The sequence below is a fragment of the Saccoglossus kowalevskii genome, chromosome 5, assembly GCF_978046115.1.
Source record: "Saccoglossus kowalevskii chromosome 5, keSacKowa6.1, whole genome shotgun sequence".
In the NCBI taxonomy this organism is placed as follows: domain Eukaryota; kingdom Metazoa; phylum Hemichordata; class Enteropneusta; family Harrimaniidae; genus Saccoglossus; species Saccoglossus kowalevskii.
Genome location: NC_140645.1, coordinates 23,954,179 through 23,971,071, shown reverse-complemented (window position 1 = coordinate 23,971,071; position 16,893 = coordinate 23,954,179). Strand labels below are relative to the sequence as shown.

Genomic DNA, 16,893 nt, shown 5'->3' with positions numbered 1-16,893 from the left:
TGAGAATGGTTCAGCGGCTATTGTTTATTGCATCTCTAGAAATTTCTTCAGTATTACCGGTATATAGCAATTGAAATATTAATCAATAAAAATGAAAAATAACATGTTAGTAAAAAGATTTTATAAAGTAGATAAAATATAATAGGTTAAAGTGGGGATGTGGTCACCTGCGCATGATTCAGCAGGCCATAGCGTGTCACTGTTCACAAACAAGTGTCTACCCATAAGCCATAACATTTTTAGCATGTGTTGTTATCGGCACTTGGGACTCAATTCCCGCATGTGCATAGGTAACGACCCTCCCGCTTTAAAATCAAGCTGTTTTTTTGTGGGTTGTTGGAATGGCATGAAGATGAATTGTGCGACGTGCTTAACTGAGATTTTGTCGGTGAATCACATGGTTCAATTATTTTATTGCACATGTCAGTAACTTAGTGTGTTGTTTATCATTTGCTTGTACATTAATTGTTGTGTATGCTCTAAGATTGATCATTTCCTTACGAGTAAGCAAATTAATATCTGTACCACAGTACACATTATGTATGTACGTAAATGTACTTGAAAATCTTTATTTGATCATTGAATTCAGATTATGTAATATGAGGTTATTACGAGGATACCGAAAAGTATGCACGAAGACAATACCGAAGAAGTATTGACTGACCGACCTCCGGTGCGTGGCGTACTGCCTCAGTGCATACTTTGAGGTATCCTTGTAATAACCTTATTATTATACATCTTTTCCTTCCAAAATGTGTAGAACAGAATCAGCGAACTTCTGTGGAGTCCGGTCAAACCCTGGTGGCAGCCATGTTTGTTTTTATTATTAGAAATCGCTTACGTGTGTAATCGTTTAATATTTGGAATTCGCATTTCCTAATAAGGTTGGATGAAACCACACCATAAACTACGGCAAAATTATGGCATGCTGTAACTTATGGCGTTACGGTGACAGGCCGGTAATAATAGATAGGTATATCAGTGCTTCTTATTGAATGCAGCAACAATGCTGTCAAACTTGAATATTCAGAGCGCAAATAGTTGCACGAACATGAATCTTGTAATAAGTAGGAAATTCAGACTGCTTTATTTCTGAATCACTAAATTATAACAACACAAATATGTATAATAATAATAATAAATTAAAATGAGAATGTCACAAAGTATGACCTCAGGCGGCATGGGATCACATTGATAAAGTGACCGTCTTGTCTTTGGGCTTACTTTGCGGTATTCTCATAATGACCTCACATTCTTACCTGAAATGACATAGACATCAGTACTGTTACCAAATATATTGGTAGCCCAGCAATAATACATGAATGTTTCAACAGCAACAAAATTATAAATGACTAATTCATAGTCTCGATTGACATCATGTCCAAGTATGTTGTTCTGGTTCAACGGTATATCATTGACCTTCCAGCTGATAGAGGGTTCTGGTAAACCTAGCGAGTGACAGATTATGGTCTTTTTGACGTCGTCATGAGTCACTGTTATACCATCAAGTACAGGTAATCCTGTGGGGAAAATTAAAAACATACTTTTTGATCACAAAATCACTATGGGGAGTACAAGATGAGATTAAAAGATTATAGACAGATGTAGTGAGGTATATAAAAAAATATATTTTTTATAGTAAATGTATCTGGTAAACAAAAGTGCAGGTCGAGCATTTTTCTGTTGATGAATTGATATAAATTTGCAAAATTTTAGTGCCATCAAATAATTGGAGCAGAGGTGTCGTCCCCCCGCGCATGCGTCAGGTGGCCATAGCGTGTCATTGTTTACAAACAAGCATCTACCCATGAGCCCTTGCGTTCTTAGGGTGTGTTGTTATCATTGCTTGGGACTCAATTCCCACGTGTGTGCAGGTGACAACCGTGTCGCTTTAAGCCCTCCCTCCTCCCAAATCACTTCACTTCGGTTCGTTTCTAACTGGGATCAATGAATGAAAGCACAATTAAAAGTAATTTTTTAATTAGATTGCAAAAGTCACTATGATCTTGTGGACAGACAATGAAATGTTTAGTAATGCAAAATTTCCTTATTTAGTAATCTTAGCTGAGAAATTAAACACCCTCAGAATATTGAAGTACCAGTCCATGTAAATTACTGTATTTGTTGTATTATTGGAATATTTATGTCAAAACATGGAGAATAATTAATACCACTTGTGTCAGTCAGTGACATTTTGTAACAGTCAAAATTATTCTGGGCATGAATGCCATAAAATCCTGTAGTGTGAAAATTTTCAGTTTCAAGTATATTGGAGTTAAAGGTATTTATAATAACATTTTCTTCTTATATTTGTACACTTTTCAATCAGTTGAATAACAAAAATGTTGAAATTGTAAATTGTTCTGACAACTGAAGTCCACAACGTAAACATGTTGTTTCACATGGTTGTGTTTTTCTAAACAGTCTAAAGAGAGTTTGTATTATCTGGTTATACTTCAAATTAAGCCTAAAATAAATCTACTGGTAATATTAAATATGGTAGCTATTAGATAAGGAGTAATCAGTAAAAGTAGAAAATGCAAACATAGAATTCACACAATTGGATAAAGTAATGATGAGATGGAAAATGAAAAGCATCTGGAATAACGTACTTACCCTGTATAAACAACGTAAGTACGGCAAGGTCATCTCCGAGCATATTACTAGCGTGACAAGTATAATTACCGCTATCATCCAACATGGATAAAGAGTGTATCAACAAACTATTAGCCGTGATATCGTATCTCCCGAGTAGCGGTTCAATCAGCTCACCATCCTGATCGTTCCACGTTATATCAGGTTTCGGAGTCCCGTAACTATAGCATTGCAAGTACGCCATTCCGCCCTCAGTGCCTCGCAGTGGCGACGTGACGTAGTAGATCTCTGGTGGCATGTTGATTGTCAGGTAGAGAGTTCCTGTGATAACGCCAACTGAATTAGCAGCTTCGCACAGGTACCATCCGGCATCAATTTTCCGGGCATCTAGTACAACAAGATCACCTGATCCAGTCACATAGCTGTTTGCACCAGGGGTGGTCAAATGTACAAATCCATCTCCGATTTGGTAATGTTTATTTGCATGGAAGTCACTTCTATACCATGTTATGACGGCCGGTTCTCTGGAATGTGCTTGGCATTGTAATGTCACTGATTCACTGATGTTAACAGAGGTGTTGTAAGGTTTGATACCAAACACTGGAATATCTAGGGAAACACCAAAAAAAAAAACATTTTGCTAAATTTTTTTTTCTATGTAAGGAATCTACAGTAAAGCATTCATTATGGTCACATACGTGTATATCTAATTTGTGGCTATGTGGAAACTTACAAGTTGATGAAAAACTATTTAACCTTTTCACCACTAGACTTTCTCGTCCAAATTTTTCTACAATTTTTTCTTATATTCTTCAATATTTCTGGAAATGAACGCTTATTTTGGAACCACCAGACAAATTTTTCTACAATTTTTTCTTATATTCTTCAATATTTCTGGAAATGAACGCTTATTTTGGAGCCACCAGACAAATTTTTCCACAATTTTTTCTTATATTCTTCAATATTTCTGGAAATGAACGCTTATTTTGGAGCCACCAGACAAATTTTTCTACAATTTTTTCTTATATTCTTCAATATTTCTGGAAATGAACACTTATTTTGTAGCCACCAGACAAATTTTTCTACAATTTTTTCTTATATTCTTCAATATTTCTGGAAATGAACGCTTATTTTGGAGCCACCAGACAAATTTTTCTACAATTTTTTCTTATATTCTTCAATATTTCTGGAAATGAACGCTTATTTTGAAGCCACCAGACAAATTTTTCTACAATTTTTTCTTATATTCTTCAATATTTCTGGAAATGAACGCTTATTTTGGAGCCAACAGACAAATTTTTCTACAATTTTTTCTTATATTCTTCAATATTTCTGGAAATGAACGCTTATTTTGGAGCCACCAGACAAATTTTTCTACAATTTTTTCTTATATTCTTCAATATTTCTGGAAATGAACGCTTATTTTGGAGCCACCAGACAAATTTTTCTACAATTTTCAGTTTGTATTCAGAAAATTTGGCTATTTTTGTTCTAATCTCCTAAAGGAAAGGATTTCGTGAATTTCTGAAAAAAAATTATAGTAATTGTGGTGAAAAGGTTAAATGAATTTTATTGTTTATAAAGAATTGACTTTAAATTTAAATAAGGCATGTCATTTAGATATAACCAACAAATGTCAATTACAGGTGCAGTCAAAGAAAGCTAAGAAAGAACCTTTGTGTGCTGAGAGTATTGAGGACACATTAAAATAAATTCAAAATTTAAGATTAGCGTTCAAACAAGAAGCATGGGTAATTATTATGGATATATATAACCCCAAATACAATATAAAGATTGTTATACTGTCTTAGAGTATTTATCTACCAAGTTTCATTGAAATGGGATAATTAGTACTTGAGATATCTGTGGTAAAGAAAAAAAATTGAGTAATCATTATGCAAATTAGGTAATTCATGAGCGAATCTAGAGGGGGCCGAGAGGCCCCCCCCCCCATTTTTTAACAACCAACAGGGCTTTGCGCCATCGGTGCTCGCGAACTTGGCCTTTGGCCAACTTATCGCCCCCCCCCCATTCCAGAATCCTAGATCTGCCCCTGTAATTAAAATGGATGTTGTGAATTTATAATATGAAATTATAGTATGTCATACATATCAGTCATGGAAACCTCACTAACTTGTATCTTTAGATAATAGCTGTAGTGACAGAATTCTAATGTTTCAGCACATAATCACACTTTAGAACTTTCAAATAAATGAACAAATCTATTATACAATGTAGGTCTACCCAAAGTACATACAAGTATCAAAGCAATTAGACTTCATAAAGAAGTCGAAAAGGTGAAAAGTTGATAGAGATGCCGACGGACAATCATTCATATAATAAGCTTCGCTCGACAAAGTTGACAGTGGAGCTAAAAACCGACATTGAATAAAAACAGGATAGGTTCACAGTTGGTGTTAGCACTGGGGTGTATGGAAAAGATACAAGATCCACCTCAAAGTGCCCTCTATGGTTCAATTTTCAACCCATAATCCTTTGCAAAATCCAATATGGTAGAAACACATTTCTGTCCTGTAACTAACTAAATATTTTACCATATCAAATTTTGTCTATTCCTCAAAGATTCAAACTACTTCTTTTCGTCTATGTGGTCAATTTAAGCTAAAAATTTTATTCTCAACTTGAACTAAACATGACGATAAGAGATGATCTAACCTGTAGTCCATAGATTTCCAGTAACTCTATTATATCCGGCTTCATTTGATGCAATACATGTATAAGCTCCTAGATTTATCTCTTGTACACCGTCTATCTTTATAGTATGATTGCCAAACACATGTACATTATAGTCTGAAAATAACAAATACCAAAGCATTATGTGTAAGAGATCTAACATTTCTTTTTCTAAATATTTTTGTGCCAGGCAATTCAAAGTCACTGCTGTCTCTAATTTTTGTCTTAGGTGCTAACTGTGTATGTGGGCAAACCAGATTTGATCTCTATGTGTATAGATGGTAGGGCAGACTGTATCCAAAGTACATACTGCTCAGTGAACAGTCAGCTTGATGTGAGGAAAACATACTAAACACTAAGATCCAAACATTTTCTGTAGCACTTGAATCTCAGTTATAAAATACTGTGTTAACTATTGTACATACCGGCAATAATGAATTCTCATCCCTGGCAATGGAAATAATTTAAAGGTTTATCTCATTAAATATGGAGCCAATAGGCTTTAAGGATTTAATTTCAATGGTGATTACTTCCTGCTCATGGTTTTTTGCAACGGCAACAACATTTTTCTAATTTTTGGTAAAAAGTGAAATTTTTAACTTCTCCTTGGAAACAGCAAATTCGATTACTTTTCTATTTGATATATACCGTAGATAAATTCAAAGCACACAATGGAAAAGTACTCTTTAAGCCCCACTAGTTTTTGTGAATTTATCGTATTACCCCGGGCACGCGCCCAGGGGCCTGAACATACAAAATCGTGAAAAATTGGGGGTGGGCGCTTACCCGAGGACCACCCCAAAAAAGATTTTAAAAAGTTGTTTTTGTGATCGTATGATAAGGTCAAATAAAGGAATGCTTTCGTACACTGTGTACACGTACTTATTTCTTGATTTATGCGAGGTTTCAATAAACGTGAGCAATCGGTCAAGAACTGTGGGAACACTAAGACACAGGGTCGAATTTCAAAAATAAAACTTGTTTTATGTCAGCGAATGAAGTTGTATTACTCACTGAAATTGGCTACAAAGTATGGTAAGTATTGTAATCAATGCACGGTTACATTGTTAGTAACCGGGATCAGTGCAAGTCGAAACGACCGGGAAAAACTACCGCTTGTAATCCAAGATGGCGATGACTTCATTAGCATAATTTTGTTCATGCACGTATTGATACATCGCATCATAATTACTGAAGAATAGCAGACAGGGTTATGAAACAAATAAACCTTTTATTACTGATGTGAAATGTTTACAAACTATTGTGAATACATAAACATATCCAAATGGCGATACATAAAAAACAGACTGAAAATAAACTCTGGTCGACCTCATTAACATGATTTATTCACGCACCCACACACAGCACAAAAATAACGATGATGCAACAAGTTCCCATCGTCGGCATGCCTCTTTATGGTTATCGTAATGGGCTTGAGGTCGGCAAAATGTTTTTTCTTCAACGACAGAAAAATAATCCACATGACCGTAATGCCATAGCTGTGATGAAGGATGGAAAGAAAGTAGCAAGTTTACGACGTGATGTCTCAAAAGTGCTAGCTCCCGTTCGCAGTCAGCTGGCACCGGTGTCGCTGGGTGTATATGATAAAGGGAAGCGGAAGTTGTGCAACCAAATTTGCCGAGTTCGCAGTTTTTCGCCAATAAAAAAATAACTAAGGCAAAAACTCACGGTTTTTCAGCATTTTTGTAATAAAGACATTATTTTCTATCAATAATCCGCCCAAAACAGGAACATTTCTACTAATTCTTGTGTTTTTTTCGACGTCTTTTGAAAAACCTGCGACTAGGCTGCGAAAGTAGAACATGCCGGAGGGGGTGAAACGGAAGAGCCAAACTTAACGCGTAAAAATAGAATGCGTATTTTCACCTCTACGTGAATGAAGAGAAAGCAGAACGTATGTATGCGCCACATGCTGCGTGGTTCATCTCACGCCGTTAAGTTCCAATGAGTTTTTACGTAAAAACAAAAACAAAATGGCCCTTTTCAGGGCCACCACACACTCCCAAAAGAGAACTACCATAACAAACACACTATTTAAATAAATCAAACGCGTTCGTTTTTGACAAATAATACTTTATTGTTGATCCCATTCTTGGCTAAAAATCACCATGGGCGTTTAACCGAGGATGTCCCCAACATGTAACTTTTGTGAAAATAGGGGGGTGGGCGCTTGCCCAGGGAGGGGCGCGTGCCCGGGGTAATACGGTAATTGACGCCCATATTAGAAGGTGAGGATTCTATTATAAAGTACAGAAGTTCATCTTCAATCATTTTGGAGATCAGTGAGTAATAGGAATTGATTTATAAAGATATAATATTGTTATACTTACCAACAGAGAGTACTTGGCCATCTCTCTGCCATTCCAATACAGGAGCAGGGAAACCATCAGCTGTACAGTTAATCATAACGGTGCTACCCAGATCAACAATCAGATCCAATGGTCTTAGCATAAATGTTGGTGCAACTGAAAACAATCAAATATTTCATGTAATATTATGATATATACATGTACTATGAAGTAATTATAAGGATATTACAAAGTATGCACTAAGACATTACGATATTTGCAAACAGTATATTGTGATCTTCTCAAAATAACCTATTATTATTATACATCTGTCACCGTAATGCCATAAGTTACAGCGTGTCGTAATTTTGTGGTATTTTACAGGGTATTATCATCCTACCATATAAGGAAATGCAAATTCCAAATATGGAATGATTACGCACGTAAGCATCCTCTAATAATAAAAACAAACATGGCTGCCATCAGGGTTTGACCGGACTCCTTCCTTGGAAGGAAAACCTGTATAATAATAAGGTTATTACGAGGATACCGCAAAGTATGCACTCAGACAGTATGCCATCACATTGACCTCCGCTGCACGTCGATCGATACTCCCACTGTACCGTCTTTGTGCATACTATGAGGTATCCTCGTAATAACCTCATATTATTATTATTTATATATTTTATTATTATTATATATTACACTTCCTTACGTTTAACAAATCACCCAATAAGTTTTCTAGGTGTGAACAAATTAGTTTAAAATTTTGAGAGAATAACTCCCAATCAGGAGACTTTTATTTTATTTTTGTCTGTACAAAAAGCAAAACAAAGATGACTTTTTTAAAACATTAGTACCCCAACATTAAAATGAATGTACAGCCTGTCTCATTGGACTTTTCTACACCTCAAAAACTACCCATACTCAGGTTCTAAAGATAATGTATCGAGCGATTGAGAACCATATTTACAATCGTCTCCCAATTTTAAAATAATCCCCATTTTGTGGAAAGGGTCTTCATATGCTGACCTACCGAGAATAATAATATAGACAGCATGCTGTATAGATCCCATAGTATTTTCAGCTCTACAAACATAGATGCCATCTTGTGTCTTCTCAATATTATGTATTCTCAGATCACCACTGAAGTACACATCGTACTGCGCATTGGTTTCAAGCTGTATCCCGTTGTAAAACCATGACATGGTAGGTTTAGGATTGCCATCTGCTCTGCATTTTAATAGCATACTTGTACCTTCGTTTACACGCTGGTTTTCTTGGCTGTATGTAAACGTTGGCATACCTGTGAATAGTAACGTGTTAAACTGTAAATATGTCGATTATTTAATTTTGTAAATTGCACTAAATTAAATCAACTTGTACACATGATAACAACAAGCAGCCTGTCGGCTGAGATAGCTGTGCTGTTAGCAATGCACATTTCGATTAAAGAACTGAAGATATCATTAGAAAATGAACAAATCTCGGAGAGGTCTACCTGTAGTACCAATATATATATATAATATCAAAGCAATTGAACTTGTGCTTTTCAATAAGAATTGAAAAGTATCACTTTTTACCAAAAATTACAAAAATATTCATCAAAATTAGAGAATTGAAAACATCATCACAAAATGAACAAATCTAAGAGAAGTTTGCTCAAGGTATATATACATCAAGTATCAAAGCAATTATAATTGTAGTTTTCAAGAAGAAGTCGAAAAAGTAACAAGCAGCCTATCGGTTAAAATAGCTTCGCAGTTAACAATGAACATTTCAATTGAAGAACTGAAAATATCATTGGAAAGTGAACAAATCTGAGAGAGGTCTACCTGAGGTACCTATATGTATAATATCAAATTAATTAGACTTGAGGTTTTTAACAAGAAGTCGAAAATATCACTTTTTACAATCACTAATATGATAAGCACTGCTAGACAAAGTCAACAGTGGAGCTAAAAAGTTGACGCGGACGATGAACAATCACTTATATGTTAAGCTCCACTCGACAAAGTCAACAGCAGAGCTAATAAGACTCATTGTCACATTTTTTAATTAAAATCCGGTCAAAACATAAAAATAGCAAAAATTAATTGTTTTCCAGTAGGATGTTCAATGGGAATGCTTGCAAGTTGTAACTGAGCCATGTACAAATGTAATTGTATTTGATTTTTACAAAAATTGTAGTCATGAAGAGATGAGCTAAGTGCAATGCCGGTGTTTGTATCAAGATTAGAAAGCTGTAGCTATGGTTACATGAATATTAAAATCTCATATTTTACAAAGAAGCCTTTTAAAGTTCAATTTTTTCAAAAAGATTGAAACAATTTGCACCCAATCCAAAATGAAAACCTTAGAATAGACAAATTTCCATTCACTGCAAATCCCATGGTCATTGTAGTGACGTCAAAACACTGCACAAGATTTGACACATTCGGTGACAGTCAATTTTGATGAAGTGAAGATATCTCAACCCTGTCTACTTTCCTTTAAGATAAGAATTTGGGCATTGAGCTATACAAAAGTAAAATCAAATTCAAAGCATTTGATTTTTATGGCAGATTTTCAAACCGAGTCTTTCACACATTAAGCAAGAGCTTGCAGTGAACAAAAACTAATCTATTAGAAAGCAGTGATACCTTTTCCCTAAATACAATATGGCCAAGTGTAGATTTGGGGACTGCACATGTACAACCTCTAAATCAGCAAATCCTCATAAATAAGTAGAGTATGACAGTAATTGTGTGCTAGCTGTAATGTGTTCATGGTTGTTTACTCGATTCTATCCATTACAGTGAAGTTCATAAACCCGTGATAATATACTTACTGAGGCTAGCTGTAATGTGTTCATGGTTGTTTACTTGATTCTATTCATTACAGTGAAGTTCATATACCCGTGATAATATACTTACTGAGGCTAGCTGTAATGTGTTCATGGTTGTTTACTTGATTCTATTCATTACAGTGAAGTTCATATACCCGTGATAATATACTTACTGAGGCTAGCTGTAATGTGTTCATGGTTGTTTACTTGATTCTATTCATTACAGTGAAGTTCATATACCCATGATAATATACTTACTGAGGCTAGCTGTAATGTGTTCATGGTTGTTTACTTGATTCTATTCATTACAGTGAAGTTCATAAACCGGTGATAATATACTTACTGAGTACATCTAGTGTAGCTGTTGTATAGACAGTACCAACAGCATTAGTTGCTGTACATGTATACACCCCAGCATCATTGATATTGGCATTATTGATGTAAAATATACCATCACTGCTGACTGATATACCATTCATCTCACCACTTGGTACTTCATATACAACTAGTAACAAATAATATCATGTTTTTAGTAACAAACTGAGAATCCTAGAATTCATGCTGTGTTATACACTTCTTTTTATGCTTTTCCACTAATTCCTCAATTGTGGTGGTCCACCCACTCTACCCTGCTCTACTAATGCCTAGAATGTATCCTGTGTTCCAGTCACTTGTTACCACTCCAATAATGCCTAGCTACAATTATGCTAGTTACATCCTATTACAGTCAGCTATTGACAGTCCCTTGTAGATTTGATTTGTTGAATGAAAATGCTATTATTGCAAACACTGAATGGCAATCATCTGAGAACATGAGACTATTAAGAATTTCTCAATTACAGAGAATTTGTTTAGAAATTAAACTTGTCAATGAAGATTGAGTATTTTATTTTTCAAGATAAATTAGACTTTCCATGTCATGTGTGACATTTGTATCAATCTAAATGTTAGCCTGACATGTAGGCATGAGTGGCGCCCTCGTCGGCCAAACAGCATCAGACCCTACTAACGCCAGATAGAATAGTGTATGTCTCGTCGGCAAGATCAATACTGCAAATCTGCAAAGTTCATGCCTTCTTGCAATGAGTTCCAATAAATATTTATTTTGGTGGTCATGGTAACACCATCAATCAAAGCCGTGTTTGCATTGTCGGCAAAAATCACAGACCGTTTTTAACAAGATCATAAACACTGGGCGGAAATTTGCTAGCACCTTATCACACATTATCTCAACAAATAAATAAACTCTGCAGTGAATGGTTACTCTTTGATGGCTGTCACTATCTGACTTTCCTGCAACTTGATTGGTACCATCAAAAAATCGTTATGGGAAGTGAAAAACTACATCTTTTTGTCAGGCGTGTGTTGGGTTTGGAGCATCGCGGAGGGCTCAACTCGCGTGACCCTGTCAGGTGAAATAAGATATACTGTTGTATCTCAGCATTAGTAGAATGCCATTTAACAAGTGGACACTGCAGAAAATTCTGCCACGAAAAACCATTGAAGACTATACAAGAAACATTAATTTTTGTGTCTAGGGATTACATTTTATACAAACCAAACAAATTAAGGAGATATTGACATAGAGTCGAAAACAATTTACATATCATACCATTGTTTGGTGTAAGCCATGTGACATAGGGATCTGGTACTCCGGATACTGTACATGTCATGGTTACTGGAGATCCTGCTTCTACTGTATGGCTAACTGGCTCTGTTATAAAACTTGGGGCAACTAAAGAGAAAAACAAGTGTTGTAAATACCGATAGATTATGATGAAAAATTAATAGAATAATAATCTCAAGTAATGTAACACTTTTCAAACATCATGCACTTGATGGATATTCCTGTGCAATTAATGGTAAGTATGGGTGAATGTAAATACAAAGTTAAAATCTGATGTTCCAAATGTGATGTGCTGTTCAAATTTCAGTTGTACGGCCAATGGGTGGTCATATACATGATTTGAATGAACATGATTTAAAAAATATCATTGTCAAGCTTTTAACATGCCTAGTGGTCAACTACACAGTAAAATATTCTACAATATTCTTTGCATTAGACAAATACAGGTAAATTGTACATTGTACTGTTACAGTAGAGCGAATATGAATATTCCAGTCAGGAGAATTAATAATAATAATTTGATTGTATATCATGATGATGTGATATATGAAACATGATAATGATTATGATCATAATAATAATAATAATAGTGATAATGATAATGCTGACTAATTGAGATAGTGGTGACAATGATAATGATATACCCCTGGTAATAGGTGAAATTTATATTGATAATGAGATCATGATGATAATGATGGGGATATTGATAATGATTGAATCAGCGAGAGTGATAAGGTATCAACGGCTACATGCATGGAATACTTTACCTCGGCCAGAATTGCCAGCTATAAGATCAGAAATAAAAGGCGGGAAAAATCAAAATTGGATAAAAGATGATACAAATACTATATTTGCTATGATTCAAACTACATCTCTATCGGAAGTGCACATAATTATAACATCCAATGTACACTAGATTATTAAAATATACCATGCAAACGTCTATTATTGACCTAATTACATGCACTTCTAACGGATAAAATAGAGGATTGAAAACTCCTCTCCTAATAGAAAATTCATGCAAATTGAAAACTTTGTAAGATTTTTATAAACTTTCATATAAAATATAAAACACATTGTAGTACAAGTTCTGATAAAATATTAAGTGTCAACGATTGAGCATTATATTGCTTTATTTTTGAAATAGCATTTATGACCAATAATGCAAAAATATGTAAGTAATATAAACCCTTAAACAGTTTGCTACTGGAAGATTTTGAGTTTGTGATAAAAACATTTCATGAAATTTACCATGACTCCTTGCTTCAAAAACAGCAGCTATAGAATTTTCTATAGGTAGCGCCCTTTAGTGTTTACCAGGAGACTGGTTAAAGCAATGTCATAGACGACTTTCCCAAAAGTAGAAGATAAGGCATTTTGCATGCGCGCACATGACGTTTTGGGGTGTAACGTAAACTTGTATGCGTGATATTGTGCTTCTGGGTGTGCCAATCGATGTCACAAAAATAAATTCCCTGCTATCGATTACAAGCAAATTGGCATGTTTGTATTTTCAGCTATGACAAAGCAGGAGTATTTTTGCACCGCAGTCTCGCTACTTCCGAGAAAGTCGTCTATTCATAAAATATCAAATCTCTTTTAAAAATGTAAACAAAAATCAATTTTTTACAGCAACCGTATGATCCTTGTTTGACCATCGTCCTATCATAATTAATTAATTAATTAATTAACTCACTATCCTGGCATCAACCAGGCTTTGTCCACCACAAGCACCTGAAGAACTCAATTCTTACACAGTATGTAACAAAGGTTCCCTTGAAGTTGCATTAATTGATGAATGCATTGCGACCATTTTTATCGTACATATGACTAAATCAAAACATTGCCTTGAACCTTCCTTTCACTTATTTACATCACAAGAAGAGCTTCATGTCTAGAGGGCACGACTTAGAAAAACGCTGTATTGTACATGAATGGTCATAACTTAATGTAAAATACTTTTTTTAGCTGGAATAAATTTTTGCTGAAAATACATTTAGGATGTTTTGTATGGAATTTATTTTCACTGATTTATGGCGATAGCAAATAAAGTATATTCCATGGATTTTATTTTCACTGGATCATCCCCTCAGCAAAAATGAATTCCAAGCAAAAATAAAGTATTTTACAATACCTTGCATATTGAGTCGTACTGCAGCAGTAACAGTGCCGTGGATATTGCTAGCACTGCAAACATATATACCACTATCTGATAGTTCAATGTCTAAAATCCGTAACCATCCAGGCGCAGGTTCCTCAGTTCGTCCTTCTGGTAAATTACTATTTTGCTACAAGAAAACATAAAAGTGTGACTGGTTGGTTGTCATGATGAAAATATGTTGACAGTAAATGTTGTACAAGATGTGAAATGATTTGCATATCATTATATATTCACATATCATTATCATATATTTGCATATCATTAACACTTATTTGCATACCATTAACACTTATTTGCATATCAAAGAATGAATTTACCAATCATAACATGTATGTAACGGGGTCTAAAAGATAACTCTGCGACGCGATTGTGCGACTCGCCGAATGTCGATTATTGCACTCTGCGAACGGATCGCAATGTCACTCTGCGAAGTGCACGATTCCCATTGGTTGGTCGAAAAGCGTGAATCCCAATGGTCGATGCCCGTAATATTACTTCTCATTTACAGTGTAAGGATTCACCGCATGCCTTACAAATTAAGTTTTAAATGGTAAAAATGGTACGGTAAAAAAAGTGTGTAAACACTATGTACCGGCGACATGACGCACTGTTCGGTGATCGGCAAGCACATGGAAGACAAATTGTGGGACCGAAAAAATGACACATGGTTTACAATGATTTGACACATCACATTGCTGGCTAGAAAAGTTAAACAGTGTAACGTGCACCTTGGTGTTGACTGCCTATTTACGGTGTAACGTTATCGCCATCTTGGAGTTGTAAGGCTTCGTCCTGATGACTATGCTCATTAGCATAGGCGGCAGCTTCAAAGTGCGTGGAACGCGAAGTACTTTTCACGCGTTCTGCAATGAATGTTGTATGTCAACTTTGACTCTGTGCATCAAGGAAAATAATTTGCATGCAATGAAAAAAAATCATTCACGATGTGCAACGTTTTGCCATGACAGCAGTTGTTTCAATGTTTGCAATCATCTGCCTTCGTTTAGATCATAAACGGACTCCAAACTTGTGGTCTACGATCGATCAGCTGGTATTTTAACCACCGGAAATGAAATACTTTGTAACAGTTGTGAAAAGTAAACAAAAACGGCGTTGGTTTGTGGTATGAATGTAATTATTTTTGTATCATAATTTATATCGTAAGTCAGTATTACTGAAAATTATGGTTTATTTTTTTAAATGAAAGCCAAATTTCGGTGGTCCATATTGATCTTAATGTAGCGAGAAGGGAAATTTTTATTTTATTTTTTTTTCTTGATATTTCAATAATTGATAAAACGATAATTGATTCATCATCCCAGCTTTTCCAAATTTCGGAAAGACCAGTGCTCAAACGCTAACACTACTACCGTTTCGTTACTATTTGCATAATGTTTATAACATGTATATGTGTACTACTGGTAATACTCTGTTGTTGCGATTCTGATAGAACGGATGACAAGCTTCCTGTCGCAAATAATGCATATTAATCTAACGTCCATTTATTGTCAGTCAAGACTTCGTCTGAGAAATCGTTTTATTTTCTAAGTCTATATTCTATTTTAATAACACCATCTTACTAACGCAATGACGATAAAAAGAAAGAAAGCAAAGAAGCCAATGACAGACAAGGCAAAGAAAAATCTGCAACTCAGGGTCATATTTACTAATTTAGACTTGCCTGCAGCCTGTTGTGATTCCGATGACAAATTACAGGACTTTCGTGTTCACCCCTCGTTTACGCAATTTATATTTATTTTTCAAGACTTTTTCATCGGAATCGCAACAGACTGCAAGCATGTCTAGGTCATATTATGACCAACCTCGGGAGTGGTTCGAAAGGGACGATTAGGCTGAAATATTTGCATCAACGCGAAAGAGTTTCAACTACTTAACCGATGACGACACCGATACGCGAGACCGTTGAGTTCCAGTGATCAGACGAGAAAGTGAGTACAGGAAATCTGTTGCTCGTCGACATCAGCCAAATAAACAAAGCCATCGTTTCCGTTTATGCAGAGAGCGTGCACCCATTTAATTTCATTTTGACACTGCCGTTTTAGTTTTCTATCTTCAGCAGTTGTTGATGGGGGTGGTGGATTGACGAACATTTCAACGACTGAGGGCAGTATTGCATTAGCTAACTAAATACGTAACAGATGTAAAATTCCGTGTTAAAATATTTTTCAGGTGTGATCCTGATAGAAGTAAACACGGAAACAATAATGGAATACAAAACTGAGTACGAAGAAAGCCTATGTCGATACAGCACTCAAATTTATCCGTAATTGGATTATTCACTAGTGTGATGGTGCTGTTTCGGGTTCTATGTTGAACCCTTCATCAGTCGGAACAGTACTTGACCGAATCGTTCGATTAAATTAGCTTTCAGAATGTTCGACGTTATTACTTTCATTATACAATTTAGTTAAAATGGAAAGTAATTCTTCGTCGTTTGGTGTGTCATTTTTCACGAGTTTGTCAGTACGTAGAATAGAACTTGTGAGTTTATCTTTCAAGTTGATATTTCTACGAAATGCAATAAGGGGGGGATTTGGAAAAATGTTACACAGTAACAAATCATTCCGAATTAAATCCCAGTTTTTTAATAGGGCTCTTTTGAGCCTGTACCCTTGTATATATGGGTTGAACGTAGTTGTGAATATTGTTTGCCCTTCAT

General features: G+C 35.3%; 2 protein-coding genes across 2 annotated transcripts in view; one reads left to right on the top strand and one right to left on the bottom strand.

Moving 5' to 3' along the window:
- LOC100376332 (roundabout homolog 1-like) overlaps positions 1-16,324 on the bottom strand; it is a 33,454-nt gene extending 17,130 nt beyond the window's left edge. Inside the window, exons 1-9 of the mRNA XM_085498810.1 lie at positions 16,244-16,324; positions 14,187-14,340; positions 12,038-12,160; positions 10,769-10,930; positions 8,635-8,904; positions 7,641-7,775; positions 5,272-5,406; positions 2,617-3,204; positions 1,260-1,520 (exon numbers count right to left, since the gene is read on the bottom strand). Coding sequence (XP_085354936.1) covers positions 1,260-1,520; positions 2,617-3,204; positions 5,272-5,406; positions 7,641-7,775; positions 8,635-8,904; positions 10,769-10,930; positions 12,038-12,160; positions 14,187-14,340; positions 16,244-16,324 — 1,909 coding nt within the window. The remainder of the gene's footprint in view (positions 1-1,259; positions 1,521-2,616; positions 3,205-5,271; positions 5,407-7,640; positions 7,776-8,634; positions 8,905-10,768; positions 10,931-12,037; positions 12,161-14,186; positions 14,341-16,243) is intronic.
- Positions 1-16,893, top strand: part of LOC100366335 (beta-1,3-galactosyltransferase 1-like) — a 414,782-nt gene that overhangs the window by 137,033 nt on the left and 260,856 nt on the right. The gene's annotated exons all lie outside the window — the stretch shown is intronic.